The following is a 14,174-nucleotide window of genomic DNA, read 5'->3' on the forward strand; positions in this document are numbered from 1 at the left end:
CTTTCTAAATCCACCATAACAACTCCGCCTGCACCTCACTCACAGTCCAGCAGTTTGTCGTGTTCTCCGTACTCCACCCTCTATCAGCATAGCAGCCAGCCCTTGTTTGTGCAGTTGTGGTCCCCTAAAGGGATATTTCCTCCTACACATGCAGATCGAGTCCCACCTCCGTACTGTGCATCCAGGGCTCACCGCAATCAGGCACTGTTCAAATAAATATGCCTTTGGGATCGCAGTCACACAGGTCAAGAGTTGTGTACAGCTAACCAGGCTAACGTAGAGCAATGGCTGTCTCTACTGAACCTTGAGCTAGGGAAGGTCATGTGCGATAACAGTGCAAACCCAGTGGCATCTCTACGCTGTGGCTTGGGAGGCTCACATCCTCAACCTAGTGGTACAGCAATTTCTCTGCCTTTATCCCTGCCTGGATGCACTGCTACAGAAAGCATGGTCGCTATGTGCTCACTTCCGAAGATCGCACCCTGCAGGTTATAGACTTGCATCGATACAGAGGTCTTTCGGCCTACCGGTTAAACATTTGATTTGCGATGTTCCAACAAAGTAGAATTCCACTCTGCACATGATGCAGCGGCTGTGACAGCAGCGACGAACCCTGGTGCAGTATGTCCTTTTGCATATCCTGACCAACGCAGTCCAGAAGTGGTGCAAATCACACTTGCGGAGTGGGCACAGATGAAGGTTAGACGATGGTTAGATGATAGTTAGATGATGGTTAGCGCTGACGATGCTGTCATCATTATCACTAATCCAGTCATCTACATGCTGTAACACACTTTGAATAGTCTGAGTAAGGCGGTAGTGGTCCCAGAGGAAGAGATGGACGCAGAAGAGGATGCTGAAGCAATAACAATATCTCACATTTCCGGACTGTCACCGCACAAGCGGATGCCATGGGAGGGTGTCCTAGAGTGATCGAGGGGGCCTTATGGTACCAGACAAACTTAGTGAAGGTGCATTAGCCAAGGAACAAATGGAGGAGGACAAGTTGATGGATTTGCATCAGTCAGGAGATAAAGAGGATATTGATCCCCACTCTGTTGTCCGTGGTTTGTGGGAGGGGACGGAGTAATCAACCTTGAGTGTTACCCTGCCACCAACACACCATGGACTTGGATGTCATGGAAGCGCCCAACACATGAGAACCTTCTTGCTGCACTATCTTCAGCATGATGCTCACATTCTTAGGGTTAGAAATAGTTCTGATAACTGGGTTGTCTCTCTGTTAGATCTACTGTGCGAGAGTAAATTTAACCAGATGCTTCTTCCCCTGGAAAGGGATGCGCACATGCTGGAGTATCGAAACATGCTTGTAGACAATCTTAAGAGTGGTTTTCCCCAAAACACCAGTGAGGCATACAGTGTGCATGCCAGTTCAAGATGTCCAACCCCAGGAACATCAAGGTGTCATTGCAAAAATGTTAGCAGCAGCAGTATAAGTGTAAATGGCATAAGCAATTTCTGTGAGTTGTATCACACATTTTTTAGACCAGACCGTGCACCAGCAGGACAGAGTACAAGTCTGTCATGTTGGGAATGACTGGAGGGTATGGTGCAGGTGTATCTGGAACTCAATATCAATGCCATCAGGGGGGTTTGGAGTCTTTTGCATCTTGGTCTTGAAAAATGGAAGAGTGGCCTGAGTTGCCTGTCACTCATGAACATGAATGGCACCCAGTGTTCTCTCAGTATGTGTCTTCAGCGCTGGTGGTGTCCTGACGGATAAGCGCATACGGCTGTCCCCTAAAAGTGTAGACCACCTAACTTTGATCAGAACTAACAAGTCATGGATCTCCAATGACTTTTTCACCACAGTCACAGACAGGGCAAACTAGGTGATGGTGTCATTTTTTTCTGACATGCATTGATCTCTTGTTGTTGCAGTCTGTGCCATCTTTGTGGTGTCTTCTGTGCCTGCTTTTGTTACTGCTGCTGATGTTACAGACAATGTCTTTAAATGCGGAGACTCAAAGTTAGGCCTCCATCTGGTGGGTTGACGGTATTGGAAGGTGTGTCAGAGGCCTTTTATACTGTTTCTACTCTGTGGAATTTGATGCCACTTTAGTGGTGTGTGAGAATTATTTTTTGAAATCTGGAGACTCCAAGTTGGGTCTCCATCTGGTGGGTTGCCTGTGGTGGAAGGTGTCTCAGAGGCCTATTATACTGTTTCTACTCTGTGGAAATTGATGCCACTTTAGTGGTGTGTGACAATTATTTTTTGAAATGTGAAGACTCCAAGTTGAGTCTCCAACTGGTGGGTTGCCTGTTTAAGTAGACGTTGCAGGAGGTGTCAGGCAAAACCCACAGTTTTAAGCGTGTTCTAAAAACGCATTTCTTCAGACTGGCCTACCGCTTCAACATATTTATCTACAGTAACTATCCTTGTGTTTCTCATACCAAATTTTCTTCAAAATCAAGAACCTAGTATCATCTGTCCTCACACCCTTTATAAATTTAATAGCCCTCTGTGGCTGTACTCTTACACATACTGGTTGATTACCTGTTCATGCAGCATTACATGAACACCCTATTTATTAAATTGATAGCTGGACTGTACAATGAAAGCAATTGTTACCATCCGCCTCTTGCGTCTCAACTATTTCCTCATAGATTGTAAACTTGAGAGAAGGGCACTCACTCCTCTTGGTTTCTGTTGATTTATGTGATTATTGTTTTTCTGTAATGTTGTTTATTGTCTGTACAAGTCCCCTCTAAAATGTAAAGCGCTGCAGAATATGTTAGTGACATAGAAATAAAATTACTATTATTATTATTATTATTATTATTATTATTAATAATAATAATAACAAGGCTTACATGGCTCCCTTAACCACCAGGTCCTTAGTGAAATTTCAATTCCAAGCTTTAAATGCTGAGCCAGACCAGATACCTCATGTATGGTCCATGGCTGACTTCTGCTGTGCCATTTGCAAATTTCTACTGTGGGTCAAGAGTTGCCACTTGTCAGGGTGACTGTCTCTAATTTTAGCCGTTTGGGAAGCTTTGTCACCTTTTAAGGTGTTGTTTATACGTTTGATTTGGCCTCCTATTGAATGTAATGAAAGGTTCGCTTATCTTTACTCTTGAGGAAGATTATCTTGTCTGCTTGAATGTGATCGCTGGCGTCGCTGAGTACCTTCTCTGATAGCACACTGGAAGTGGGACAAAACAGTACCTCCAGAGCACACTGGACTAGTTCTTGCCACTATTCTAATCTGCTAAGGCATAAGGTCATGGAATCCAGGTTCTGAGTATTTGCCAGAGAAAGGACACGAGTCGAAAAGCAATATTCACAAATGTGATTATTTGGTGCAGAGGCCATTCTCTCTCTGCAGGAAGATCTTCTTTAACAACATAATTGTTTATTTTATTTTTTATTTTTTTTGTTATACTGAATTTAGGAGACAAATACAAGAGAAGCAATCTTTTTCAAGGGATTTTCTCCCACTAGTGAAATTTTTAGCAAGCCCTCCCTGCAGCTTGCCACATCCTAAGTAGAGTCTCAGTTGTTGCACAATGGAGTCTATTAAAATTAGCAGGTGAGACTCTAGTCGGCTTTTGACCACAAGAAGGCAAATTGCATGTATGCGATTATGTGGAAGCCACTGGAACCTTAAAGTGGAGACAAAATTTAAATACATGTGTACATTACATACCATATTAATTTGGCAAGCTACAGTGCTTGCTGACAATTTACTTAGGTGAAAAAAAAATCAAATCGTCAGAATTAGTTTTCTTTGGTATCCGCAACCTTGCAATAAAATGCAATAGCGAGTGTTCAAAATATCATATCTACACCAAAATACAATGTATGTCTAAGTATATATACAGTACCGAACAAAAGTTTGGACACACCTTCTCATTTAAAGAATTTTTTGTATTTTCATGACTATGAAAATTGTACATTCACACTGAAGGCATCAAAACTATGAATTAACACATGTGGAATTATATACTTAACAAAAAAGTGTGAAACAACTGAAATTATGTCTTATATTCTAGGTTCTTCAAAGTAACCACCTTTTGCTTTGATGACTGCTTTGCACACTCTTGGCATTGACAAGCTGGCGTAAGGCGACATATAGGCCATACAATGCTCTCCTTGGAATTCAAATCTGAATATAGCTTCGTGCCACAGCCACGCCAGCCACACATTTCCTTACTGCCCACTGTGTTTCATAGTGCTAGACTGTACTGCTACTGCCTGGCTGCCATTGCTGGCCCTAAACTGCTACATATCTCTTTGATTGCACCATCCTAACTTTCTACACAAGCATGAAACAACTAACAGGATGGGGCCAATTTTTAAAAAAGCTTGATAACAACAAGCCATAGCTGCTTCACTTTGAAAACAGTACTCTTTTTTTCCCTCCCTACAAATAGGGATAACAAGGGCAATTTTGAGAAAAAGCTTTTGTAATAGCCTAATCAACGTATCTGGAATGCCCACCAGGGCCGTGGGGTACTCGGTACAGGGTTCGGTACTTAAAGGGATGTGTCATGGTGGCGGCGACCCGGTCTGTGGCCTGAGCGCCCATGTTAAAGGGATGGTCTTTAAAGGGGTTAGTTTACTAATAAAAGTTCATGACGCCACCTGTGGTACTCAGTCAGGGGTGACTGACGCTGCTTAAAGGGGTCCACTGGGGTGATGTTATGGCAGCAGGAATGGTATGGCTTCCCACAGGTGAAGCTGGGTCCCCAGGGCTCCAGGTGTCATAGATGAAGATGGTCATAGGTGGTGTAGTATGAAATGGAGGACACAGGGTTGCAGTCTCTTTACCTCTTTACTTGGTTCAAGGCAGCCATAGTCCAAGGTACAGGATCACGGATGCTGGTGTGGTCTGGCGGCTTGGAAGCGAAGTGGGAATCCCTCAAACCAGGTGGCGTTGGAAGCCTTCCTTCTAGTGCTGTGGTGTTGTAGTCCCTTGCTGCCTTAGGCCTCACACAAGGTTCTCACGTTTTTCTCTCTGTCCCCCTTTAGGTAGGACACTACCCGTACGACAGGTAGCTCTAGTCTTTTTACAGAATCTCTATCACGACCCAGGCTCAATCTATTACTGTGTCATTGCGTGTTAATGGTGGACAGGTAACTTACAATCAGCTGTCCGCCAGTTTCTGCCATGGGGCATGAAGTTACCCCCACAACCTCGGTCTTCAAGCTACCTGTATCTGCGCTCGGCATGGAGGAAGCCCAGTAGCAGCTTCTCTCTCCAGCTCTTTACTCTTCTTTGCTTCTTCTCCCTTTCAGTCTCCTTCAGAATTCTCTGCATTCTTTTCCCTTCCTAGAAGCCACAGAATCACTTGTCTCCACGGCCCCAGCCTTCCTTCCTCTCTCTTCGCTCTCCTCTCACCAACTGTCTAACTCCAACTGCCTAGCAACTGCCTAGCAACTCCTCCTCCCGATCAGAGAGAGCAGCTCCCCTGAAGTCAGGTGTAGAGGTCCCTCTTCTGGCCTGGAGTCAGAACAGTGTGGTATGTGCTGAATACCTGTCAAAGGGATCCTTCCTCGCTTGCAAGCGTGACATCACTCTCACCGTGTGGAAAGCAATGCCACTGTAACAACCGGTTGCCTTGGGTGTTACATATCATTAATCATTAATTAAGTTGAGTAACAAAAATTTGCATTCAAAAGAATATACATTTTTGCATCTCTAATTAAAGGGATAATTTTTGGAATGCTTGTGCAAAAAAACTCCGCTTGCACTGCCTGTGTGTAAACAACATCAAGGCATGCAGCTGCCCCCAAAACGGGATACATTTTTGATTGTTGAGTGTGGTTAAATAGGCAGCTAGTTACCATCAGTTACTATCTGTTTTACACTAGCCAGATAGGTTGAAGTCACTTGAATTTAAAAAAGCTCCTTGCATTACAAAGCTCAAAATAACTTCTAAGGTGGAAATTCAGAGACAGACATTAAAACAGATGGAAGTTCATTAGTTATTCTCATCAGAGTTTCATTTGAATTTTGTCATCATTTAGACCAGTTTTCATTAGTTATTCTTGTATGTGAAAAAAAAGGTTTACCAGCTTATGCCAGCAGTCTGTGATGGTATCCAAGTGCTGTCCAATTTTTTGCATGGACCCACAGACTTGCACTGTTGATTTTAATCTAAAACTTGGATCAAAATTAGACTTGTTTCTGTGTTTGTGAAAAGTCATGGACATTTCAGTGGCTCCATTCAATATTATAAGTATGAGTGCTATCCATGAAAAACACGGATAACACTCATACAGAAAAATTGACATTTGAATGATCCCATATACACATATTTTCCAGGCTTTTTATGGTAATTACGTTATGTGGTTAAAGAATCAAATTCCTGGGGCAAATTTGGTGAATTCTAATGTCAAACGATGAGCTTATCTCTAGTTAACCCCCACTCCACAAACTCACTCACCCTTGCAGAAATCTCAAACACCTCAATTAATAATATAATAATAATAGTTTGTAACGATGGTGCAGCGGCGCTAGTGAAAATAGCATAAAAAAGCAGCCAGTATAGCCCTTAACCACACAGGGCAGAGGTAAGACTCTATGAAGTACAGTAATTTTCATATACCTGCGCTAAGACATGCATAGAAAAAAATAATAGTAACCATTTACCTGTAAAGGGGAAGATGGTGCTGGGAACGGTATGAATATTCGTATGCAGATAAAGTTATGACATTCGGACTCTGAGACTAAGGGTAGAGAAGGATAATGGGTCTATATATAATCCTCAGAAAAAAATTATATATTGCTATATGCCCGACAAACTAACAAGCAGACCAATATAAGGAGAACTACTATAAAAAAAAAAAAAATATATATATATATATATATATATATATATATATATATATATGATTTTATAAGCAACCGGTGATATAGAGGCTTGCAAAGTGGTGCCTCCCTTTATAAACACACAATAGTAATCCGGGAACGGTTATACGTACTATCAAGTGCACAGACACATAGGTCCAGAGGATATCAGCAGGTGCAGCACACGTGGAGCGCTCAGCTTTCACCTACTTCCTGTCGCAAGGGTGGCTGTCACCGGCCGGGACAGCGCGCCGAGGAATTACTACCTCCGAACACCACTGAACTATTCAAGGGAAGTAAATACCAAGTTAATATCTTACCGCTCCACGTGTGCTGCTCCTGCTGATATCCTCCAGACCTATGTGTCTGTGCACTTGTACGTATAACCGTTCCCGGATTACTATTGTGTGTTTATAGAGGGAGGCACCACTTTGCAAGCCTCTATATCACCGGTTGCTTTTAAAATCGTATATATATATATATTTTTTATAGTAGTTCTCCTAATATTGGTCTGCTTGTTAGTTTGTCGGGCATATAGCAATATATAATTTTTTTTTGAGGATTATATATAGACCCATTTTCCTTCTCTACCCTTAGTCTCAGAGTCCGAATGTCATAACTTTATCTGCATACGAATATTCATACCGTTCCCAGCACCATCTTCCCCTTTACAGGTAAATGGTTATTATTATTTTTTTCTATGCATGTCTTAGTGCAGGTATATAAAAATTACTTAATATAATAATAATAATAATAATAATTTTATTTATATAGCGCCAACATATTCCGCAGCGCTTTAAAAATTATAGAGGGGACTTGTACAGATAATAGACATTACAGCATAACAGAAATCACAGTTCAAAATAGATACCAAGAGGAATGAGGGCCCTGCTTGCAAGCTTACAAACTAGGAGGAAAAGGGGAGACACGAGAGGTGGATGGTAACAATTGCTTTAGTTATTCGGAGCAGCCAAAGTGTAAGGCTCAGGTGTTCATTTAAAGCTGCATGAACCAGTTAACTGCCTAAGTATGTAGCAGTACAGAGACAGAGGACTATTAACTGCATAAAGTGTATGAGAACCTGATGAGAGGAACCTGATTATTATTATTATTATTATTATTTATTGTTATAGCGCCATTTATTCCATGGCGCTTTACATGTGAGGAGGGGTATACATAATAAAAACAAGTAATCAACAACGTCCATGTTAGTATAATAGCCCATGGACAAAACGTGATAAGGCAACGTAAGATGTAAATTTATAAAAAGTTATATCTTTATTATAAACAAAAAACAAAGATAAAAGGAGAGACAAAAAACAGGAAGGGCAGGCAGGAAGGACACCGGACGCATCTTACCTTAGCGGTAAGCTCTCCTATACTTTTGTTTACTTACCGATACTTGCGTTTGGACTTTGTTTGTGGCCGGATCTACTTGCCGGTACTGATCTTTGTCTAGCCACTAGGTCCATATATATTGCCACTGGGTCATTTATCATTGCGGTATTATTGCGGTATAAATATTGTGGTATTTGCACCCCCTTTTTTGTATACTATAGCACCGCGTTTGTACTTTGTTTATGACCGCTTTTTTGGCATTGATCTCTATTCTTTCAGTTTACCATTCAGTACACCTATGACATCGTATATGTATACATTATATTATAGTCTCGTATCGGCAGGTTGACTGAGGAGATTGAGCATCCGCCTGTTTTGTACACTTGTTCTTGGATCACTCGCAGTTATTTCTATACTTACGCATTAGCATATTTTTATGTATTTTTGTACTATATACTGCCAGTAATTTAACAGTGTATTTGCGTCCGCTATATTATTGGTCCTTCCCTACGGAGGTTTTCTTTAGCCCTGTCACTGTTTTTTGTCTCTCCTTTTATCTTTGTTTTTTGTTTATAATAAAGATATAACTTTTTATAAATTTACATCTTACGTTGCCTTTTCACTTTTTGTCCATGGGCTATTATACTAACATGGACGTTGTTGATTATATGCTATGGGAGTGTGGTCTTTGAGGCACTACTATAGATTTTTTCTAGAGACATTCAGTAATAATAATAAAAACAAGTACAATAATCTTAAACAATACAAGTCATAACTGGTACAGGAGGAATGAGGACCCTGCCCGCGAAGGCTCATAATCTACAAGGGATGGGTGAGAATACCCATCCATATGTTTTTGTTTTTTTTTGAATGGGCCACACAGGGATAGTTAGGATAATGCGTTGAGGCGGTAGGCCAATCTGAACAAATGAGTTTTTAGGGCATGCTTAAAACTGTGGGGATTGGGGATTAATCGTATTAACCTAGGTAGTGCATTCCGAAGAATCGACGCAGCACGTGTAAAGTCTTGGAGATGGGAGTGGGAGGTTCTGATTATTGAGGATGCTAACCTGAGGTCATTAGTGGATCGAAGGGCACGGGTATGGTGGTAGACTGAAACCAGAGAGGATATGTAGGGTGGTGCTGAGCCATGTAGTGCTTTGTGGATGAGGGTAGTAGTTTTTACTGGATTCTTGAGTGGATGGGTAACCAGTGTAATGACTGGCACAAGGTAGAGGCATCGGTGTAACAATTGGTGAGGAATATGATCCTGGCTGCAGCATTCAGGACAGATTGGAGCGGGGAGAGTTTGGTAAGAGGGAGGCCGATTAGTAGAGAGTTACAATGTTTGCAGCGTGTGCCACGGTTGTCGCCATCTGTACTGAGTTGTTCTATGTATAGGAGGGGCAGCTTCATCCAGGGCACTTTGCAGGGTTTTATTGTAATGCTTCAGAGCAGAATCAGGACATGAGATGGAGGAGATTGGGGCCAATGAGGACTGCAAGTTCTTCATAAGTTTCTGGGTGTTAATGGCCTGTATGTTTCTATAAGTGTGGAAAGTGGGGGTGACCTGAGGGGATGGCAGTTCTTGATAGAGAATGAAAGAAGGTTGTGGTCAGAGAGCATGAGAGGGGAGTTTGTGAAATCATCCACTGAGCAAAGCCGGGAGAAGACCAAGTCGGGGGAGTTTCCATCTTCATGCGTTGGAGAGTTAAGGTATCTTCACACTGAGCAACTTTACAACGAGAACGACAAAGATCCGTGACGTTGCAGCGTCCTGGATAGCGATCTCGTTGTGTTTGATACGTAGCAGCAATCAGGATCCTGCTGTGACATCGCTGGTCGTAGCTGAAAGTCCAGAACTTTATTTGGTCGTCAGGTAGGCGTGATTCGTCATGTTTGACAGCAAAAGCAAGAATCCCCTCAATGTTTTTACATGGAGCTAACAACCAGCGAGAACGATAAGTGAGTCGCTGTTACGTCACTAGATCGCTCCTGCATCGTTCTGGAGTTGCCGTGTTTGACATCTCTACAGCGACCTAACAGCAACACTCCAGCGATCTAGTTTAGGTCGGATCGTTGTCTATATCGCTGGAGCGTCGCTAAATGTGACGGTACCTTTAGTATGCTGCGAGAGGCCGAAAGAAGAGGTTAGAGATAAAAGATGAGAAGCTATGGGGAGAGAGGAGAAGCAATGGGGATGTTGAAATCACCCATGATGAGGGTGGGGGTGTCACAGGAGAGAAAGTGTGGAAGCCAGGTGGTAAAGTGACCAAGCAACTGATGAGAGGTGCCGGGAGGACGATACACCACCGCCACTCGCATGGAGAAGGGGATGTAGAGTCTGACAGCATGGACCTCAAAGGAAGGGAAGACAAGTGAGGGCACTTGGGGGATAACTTGGAAGGTACATTTGGGTGAAAGGAGCACACCAACGCCTCCACCTGCTCTGTTGTCCGATCTTGGGGTATGAGAAAAGTGTAGTCCATCATATGAAAGAGCAGCAGCAGCGGTGCGATCTTGGGGTATGAGAAAAGTGTAGTCCATCATATGAAAGAGCAGCAGCAGCGGTGGTGTCTTGCTGGTGGATCCAAGTTTCAGTAAGAGCCAGGAAATTAAGAGAATTAGAAAGGAAGAAGTCATGGATGAAGGAGAGTTTATTACACACAGAGCGAGAATTCCAAAGGGCACAATTGAAAAAGACAGAAGGCATGCATGGAATATTAAAAGGTTAGAGGGGTTTCTGAGTGTAGCAGTTGGGAGGTTTGACTGGCTATAACATGGGGGGCCGGGGTTGAAAGAGATGTCTCCAGCGACTAGGAGAAGGAGGATAGAAAGAGTGAGCAGATGGTTAAGTGATTTGTGAAAGCATCTATTGTGTTGGATGGTGGGACTGAATGGATCTGTGCTGTTAAGGAATGTGAACAGAGCATAAGTGCTATACCTAGGAGAGGAAAGGACAGAGGGGCTGATATGGATGAAGTGTAAATAGTTAATGCAAGGGCGGTGAATGTGAGTGAATGCGGCAGCCAATTTACAATTACTCTCTGAGTCCCTTCTCTCTCTTACATACAGACTCCCTTCATGACACAGCTGCTGCTGCCACTTTTTATAACACTACAATAACAGCAACACTCGATTCAGCCACCCCGCTCATGCATAGCAAAACTCAAACACTCAACAGGCAGCCATGGCTGACCAGCCTGACCAAAGAACTGAGATTGGCTTCCAGGATCGCTGAGCATAGATGGAAGTGATCCCGCTCTGCCTACCACTTCACTACATACAAGCAGTCCCTTGCCCGCTTCAAGTCCACGCTCACTGCCGCAAAACTAACTTACTTCTCATCTCTCATATCCTCCCAGTCTCACAACCCTAAACAGTTTTTCAACACTTTCAATTCTCTACTCCGTCCCCCCTCACCGCCCTCCCTCCCCTCTCATTTCTACTGAAGAATTTGCCTCTTTCTTTAAACAGAAGATTGATACGATCAGAGAAAGCTTTGGCCAACAGCGCCCAATGCCCCTCTTATCTTCTCAACCCTGTTCCTCCAAAACAAGCTTCTCCACCATGGCAGAAGATCAGCTCTCTACCATCCTGTCAAGATCACACCTCACCACTTGCACCCTTGACTCGCTCCCCTCCCACATCATCCCTAAACTTGCCATGGTCTTCATCCCAACCCTAACTCACCTCTTCAACCTCTCACTCACAACAGGGTCTTCCTCTCATTCTTCAAACATGCCAAGATCACACCCATCCTCAAAAAGCCCTCCCTCGACCCATCCTCTGTGTTTAGCTATTGCCTGATATCTCTTCTCCCTTATGCCTCAAAATTACTGGAACAACATGTCCATCTTGAACTGTCCTCCCACCTCTCCTCCTGCTCCCTCTTTGACCGGTTACAATCTGGCTTCCGACCCCATCACTCAACTGAAACTGCCCTAACTAAAGTCACCAATGACCTACTAACTGCCAAGAGCAAGCGACACTACTCTGTCCTCCTCCTCCTGGACCTGTCTTCTGCCTTTGACACTGTGAACCACTCCCTTCTGCTACAGATCCTCTCATCTCTTGGCATCGCAGACTTGGCCCTATCATGGATCTTGTCCTATCTGACAGACCGAACTTTCAGTGTCTCCCTCCCCTTCACCACCTCTTCTCTCCGACCCTTGTCTGTCGGTGTTCCTCAAGACTCTGTTCTAGGATCCCTACTATTCTCCATCTACACCTTCGGCCTGGGACAGCTCATAGAATCCCACGGTATGCAGTATCATCTCTACTCCGATGACATGCAGATCTACCTATCTGGACCTGACCTCACCTCCTTACTTACCATAATCCCACACTGTCTGTCTGCTATCTCAACCTTCTTTTCTGCTTGCTTTCTAAAACTGAACATGGACAAATCTGAATTCAGCATCTTTCCCCCATCTCACTCTACCCCTCCTCTTGACCTATCTATCACTGTCAATGGCTGCTCACTTTCCCCAGTCCCACACGCCCGATGCCTCTGAGTGATCGACTCTGCCCTCTCTTTCAAGCCACATATCCAAGCCCTTGACTCCACCTGCCATCTGAAACTGAAAAATATCTCCCAGATCCGCACATTCCTTGACTGCGACACCACAAAAACACTAGTGCATGCCCTTATCATCTCCTGCCTTGACTATTGCAACCTCCTACTCTCTGGCCTCCCATATAGCACTCTGACACCACTCCAATCCATCCTACACTCTGCTGTCTGACTAATCTACCTGTCTCCCCGCTATTCCCCAGCCAGTCCCCTATGCCAAGCCCTTCACTGGCTTCCTATCACTCAGAGACCCCAGTTTAAAACCCTTACAATGATATACAAAGCCATCCACAACCTGTCTCCTCCATACATCTGTGACATGGTCTCCCGGTACTTACCTACACGCAACCTCTGATCCTCTCAATATCTCCTTCTCTACTCCCTTCTCATCTCTTCTTTCCACAACCGTATCCAAGACTTCACCGGTGCTTCCCCCATACTCTGGAACTCTCTACACCAACACATCAGACTCTCGCCTACCATAGAAATCTTCAAAAAGAACCTGAAGACTCACCTCTTCCGACAAGCCTACAGCCTGCAGTGATTATCAACCTACTGAACCGCTTCATAAACAGCTTTACCCTCTCCTAGTCTATCCTCACCCATCCCCTGCAGACTGTGAGGCCTCGCAGGCAGGGTCCTCCCTCCTTATGTACCTGTGTGCCTTGTTTCTTGCTCATGTTTAATTGTATTTGTCTATATTTGCCCCCTTTTCACATGTAAAGAGCCATGGAATAAATGGCGCTATAAAAATGTATAATAATAATAATAATAATAGTTAATATGTGATCATGCATGTTTCTGATTTTTTAACACACATTTTAATGTTGCAAGAAAAACCTTACAACCCTTCTGCATAAGTTTGCGATCAGGCGCTGCGGATGAGGTGTGCTTGTTTGGCTGCAATCCTTCTGACTGCATCTCAATTTTTTTTCACTAAACATGAACTCTGTCTTTAACAAAAGTACATTATTTTGGTGTTTTTTAGAATTTCTTCCAATGCGACTGGTCAATGGCAATCATTCATGTGCTGGACGGGTAGAAATTTACTACAACAATGCATGGGGAACAGTATGTGATGATGTTTGGACCATCAATAATGCACATGTTGTATGCAGACAGATGTACTGTGGATATGGAATTTCTGCTTTGCATTCTGCATATTTTGGACAAGGTTCTGGTAGCATTCTGCTAGATGATGTGCGCTGTACAGGAAGTGAACAGTACTTGTGGCAGTGCAGGCACAATGGTTGGGGCTCCCATAACTGCAATCATGGAGAGGATGCTGGAGTCATCTGTTCAGGTATGCTTACTGAGGTACAACAACATTCCTAAATGTCAGCCATGCAACGCCATTGTGCAGGATACATTATAAGGCAATGCAGCTCCACACCAGCAGTGTTTTCTTCCAGGATCATCAGTGGGGTCCTCAGAAGTCA

At 43.5% G+C, this 14,174-nt stretch overlaps 1 protein-coding gene across 17 annotated transcripts in view; it reads left to right on the top strand.

The window, feature by feature from the left end:
- The window catches only part of LOC138681740 (scavenger receptor cysteine-rich domain-containing protein DMBT1-like), a 491,932-nt gene that overhangs the window by 256,553 nt on the left and 221,205 nt on the right, over positions 1 to 14,174 (top strand). For 16 of the 17 annotated variants that reach the window (XM_069769545.1, XM_069769547.1, XM_069769549.1 and 13 more), the window contains one exon: positions 13,724 to 14,038. The exons of the other annotated variant lie outside the window; for it this stretch is intronic. In XM_069769545.1, coding sequence (XP_069625646.1) covers positions 13,724 to 14,038 — 315 coding nt within the window. The remainder of the gene's footprint in view (positions 1 to 13,723; positions 14,039 to 14,174) is intronic. 17 annotated transcript variants of the gene reach the window in all.

The sequence above is a fragment of the Ranitomeya imitator genome, chromosome 5 (genome assembly GCF_032444005.1).
Source record: "Ranitomeya imitator isolate aRanImi1 chromosome 5, aRanImi1.pri, whole genome shotgun sequence".
Classification (NCBI taxonomy): domain Eukaryota; kingdom Metazoa; phylum Chordata; class Amphibia; order Anura; family Dendrobatidae; genus Ranitomeya; species Ranitomeya imitator.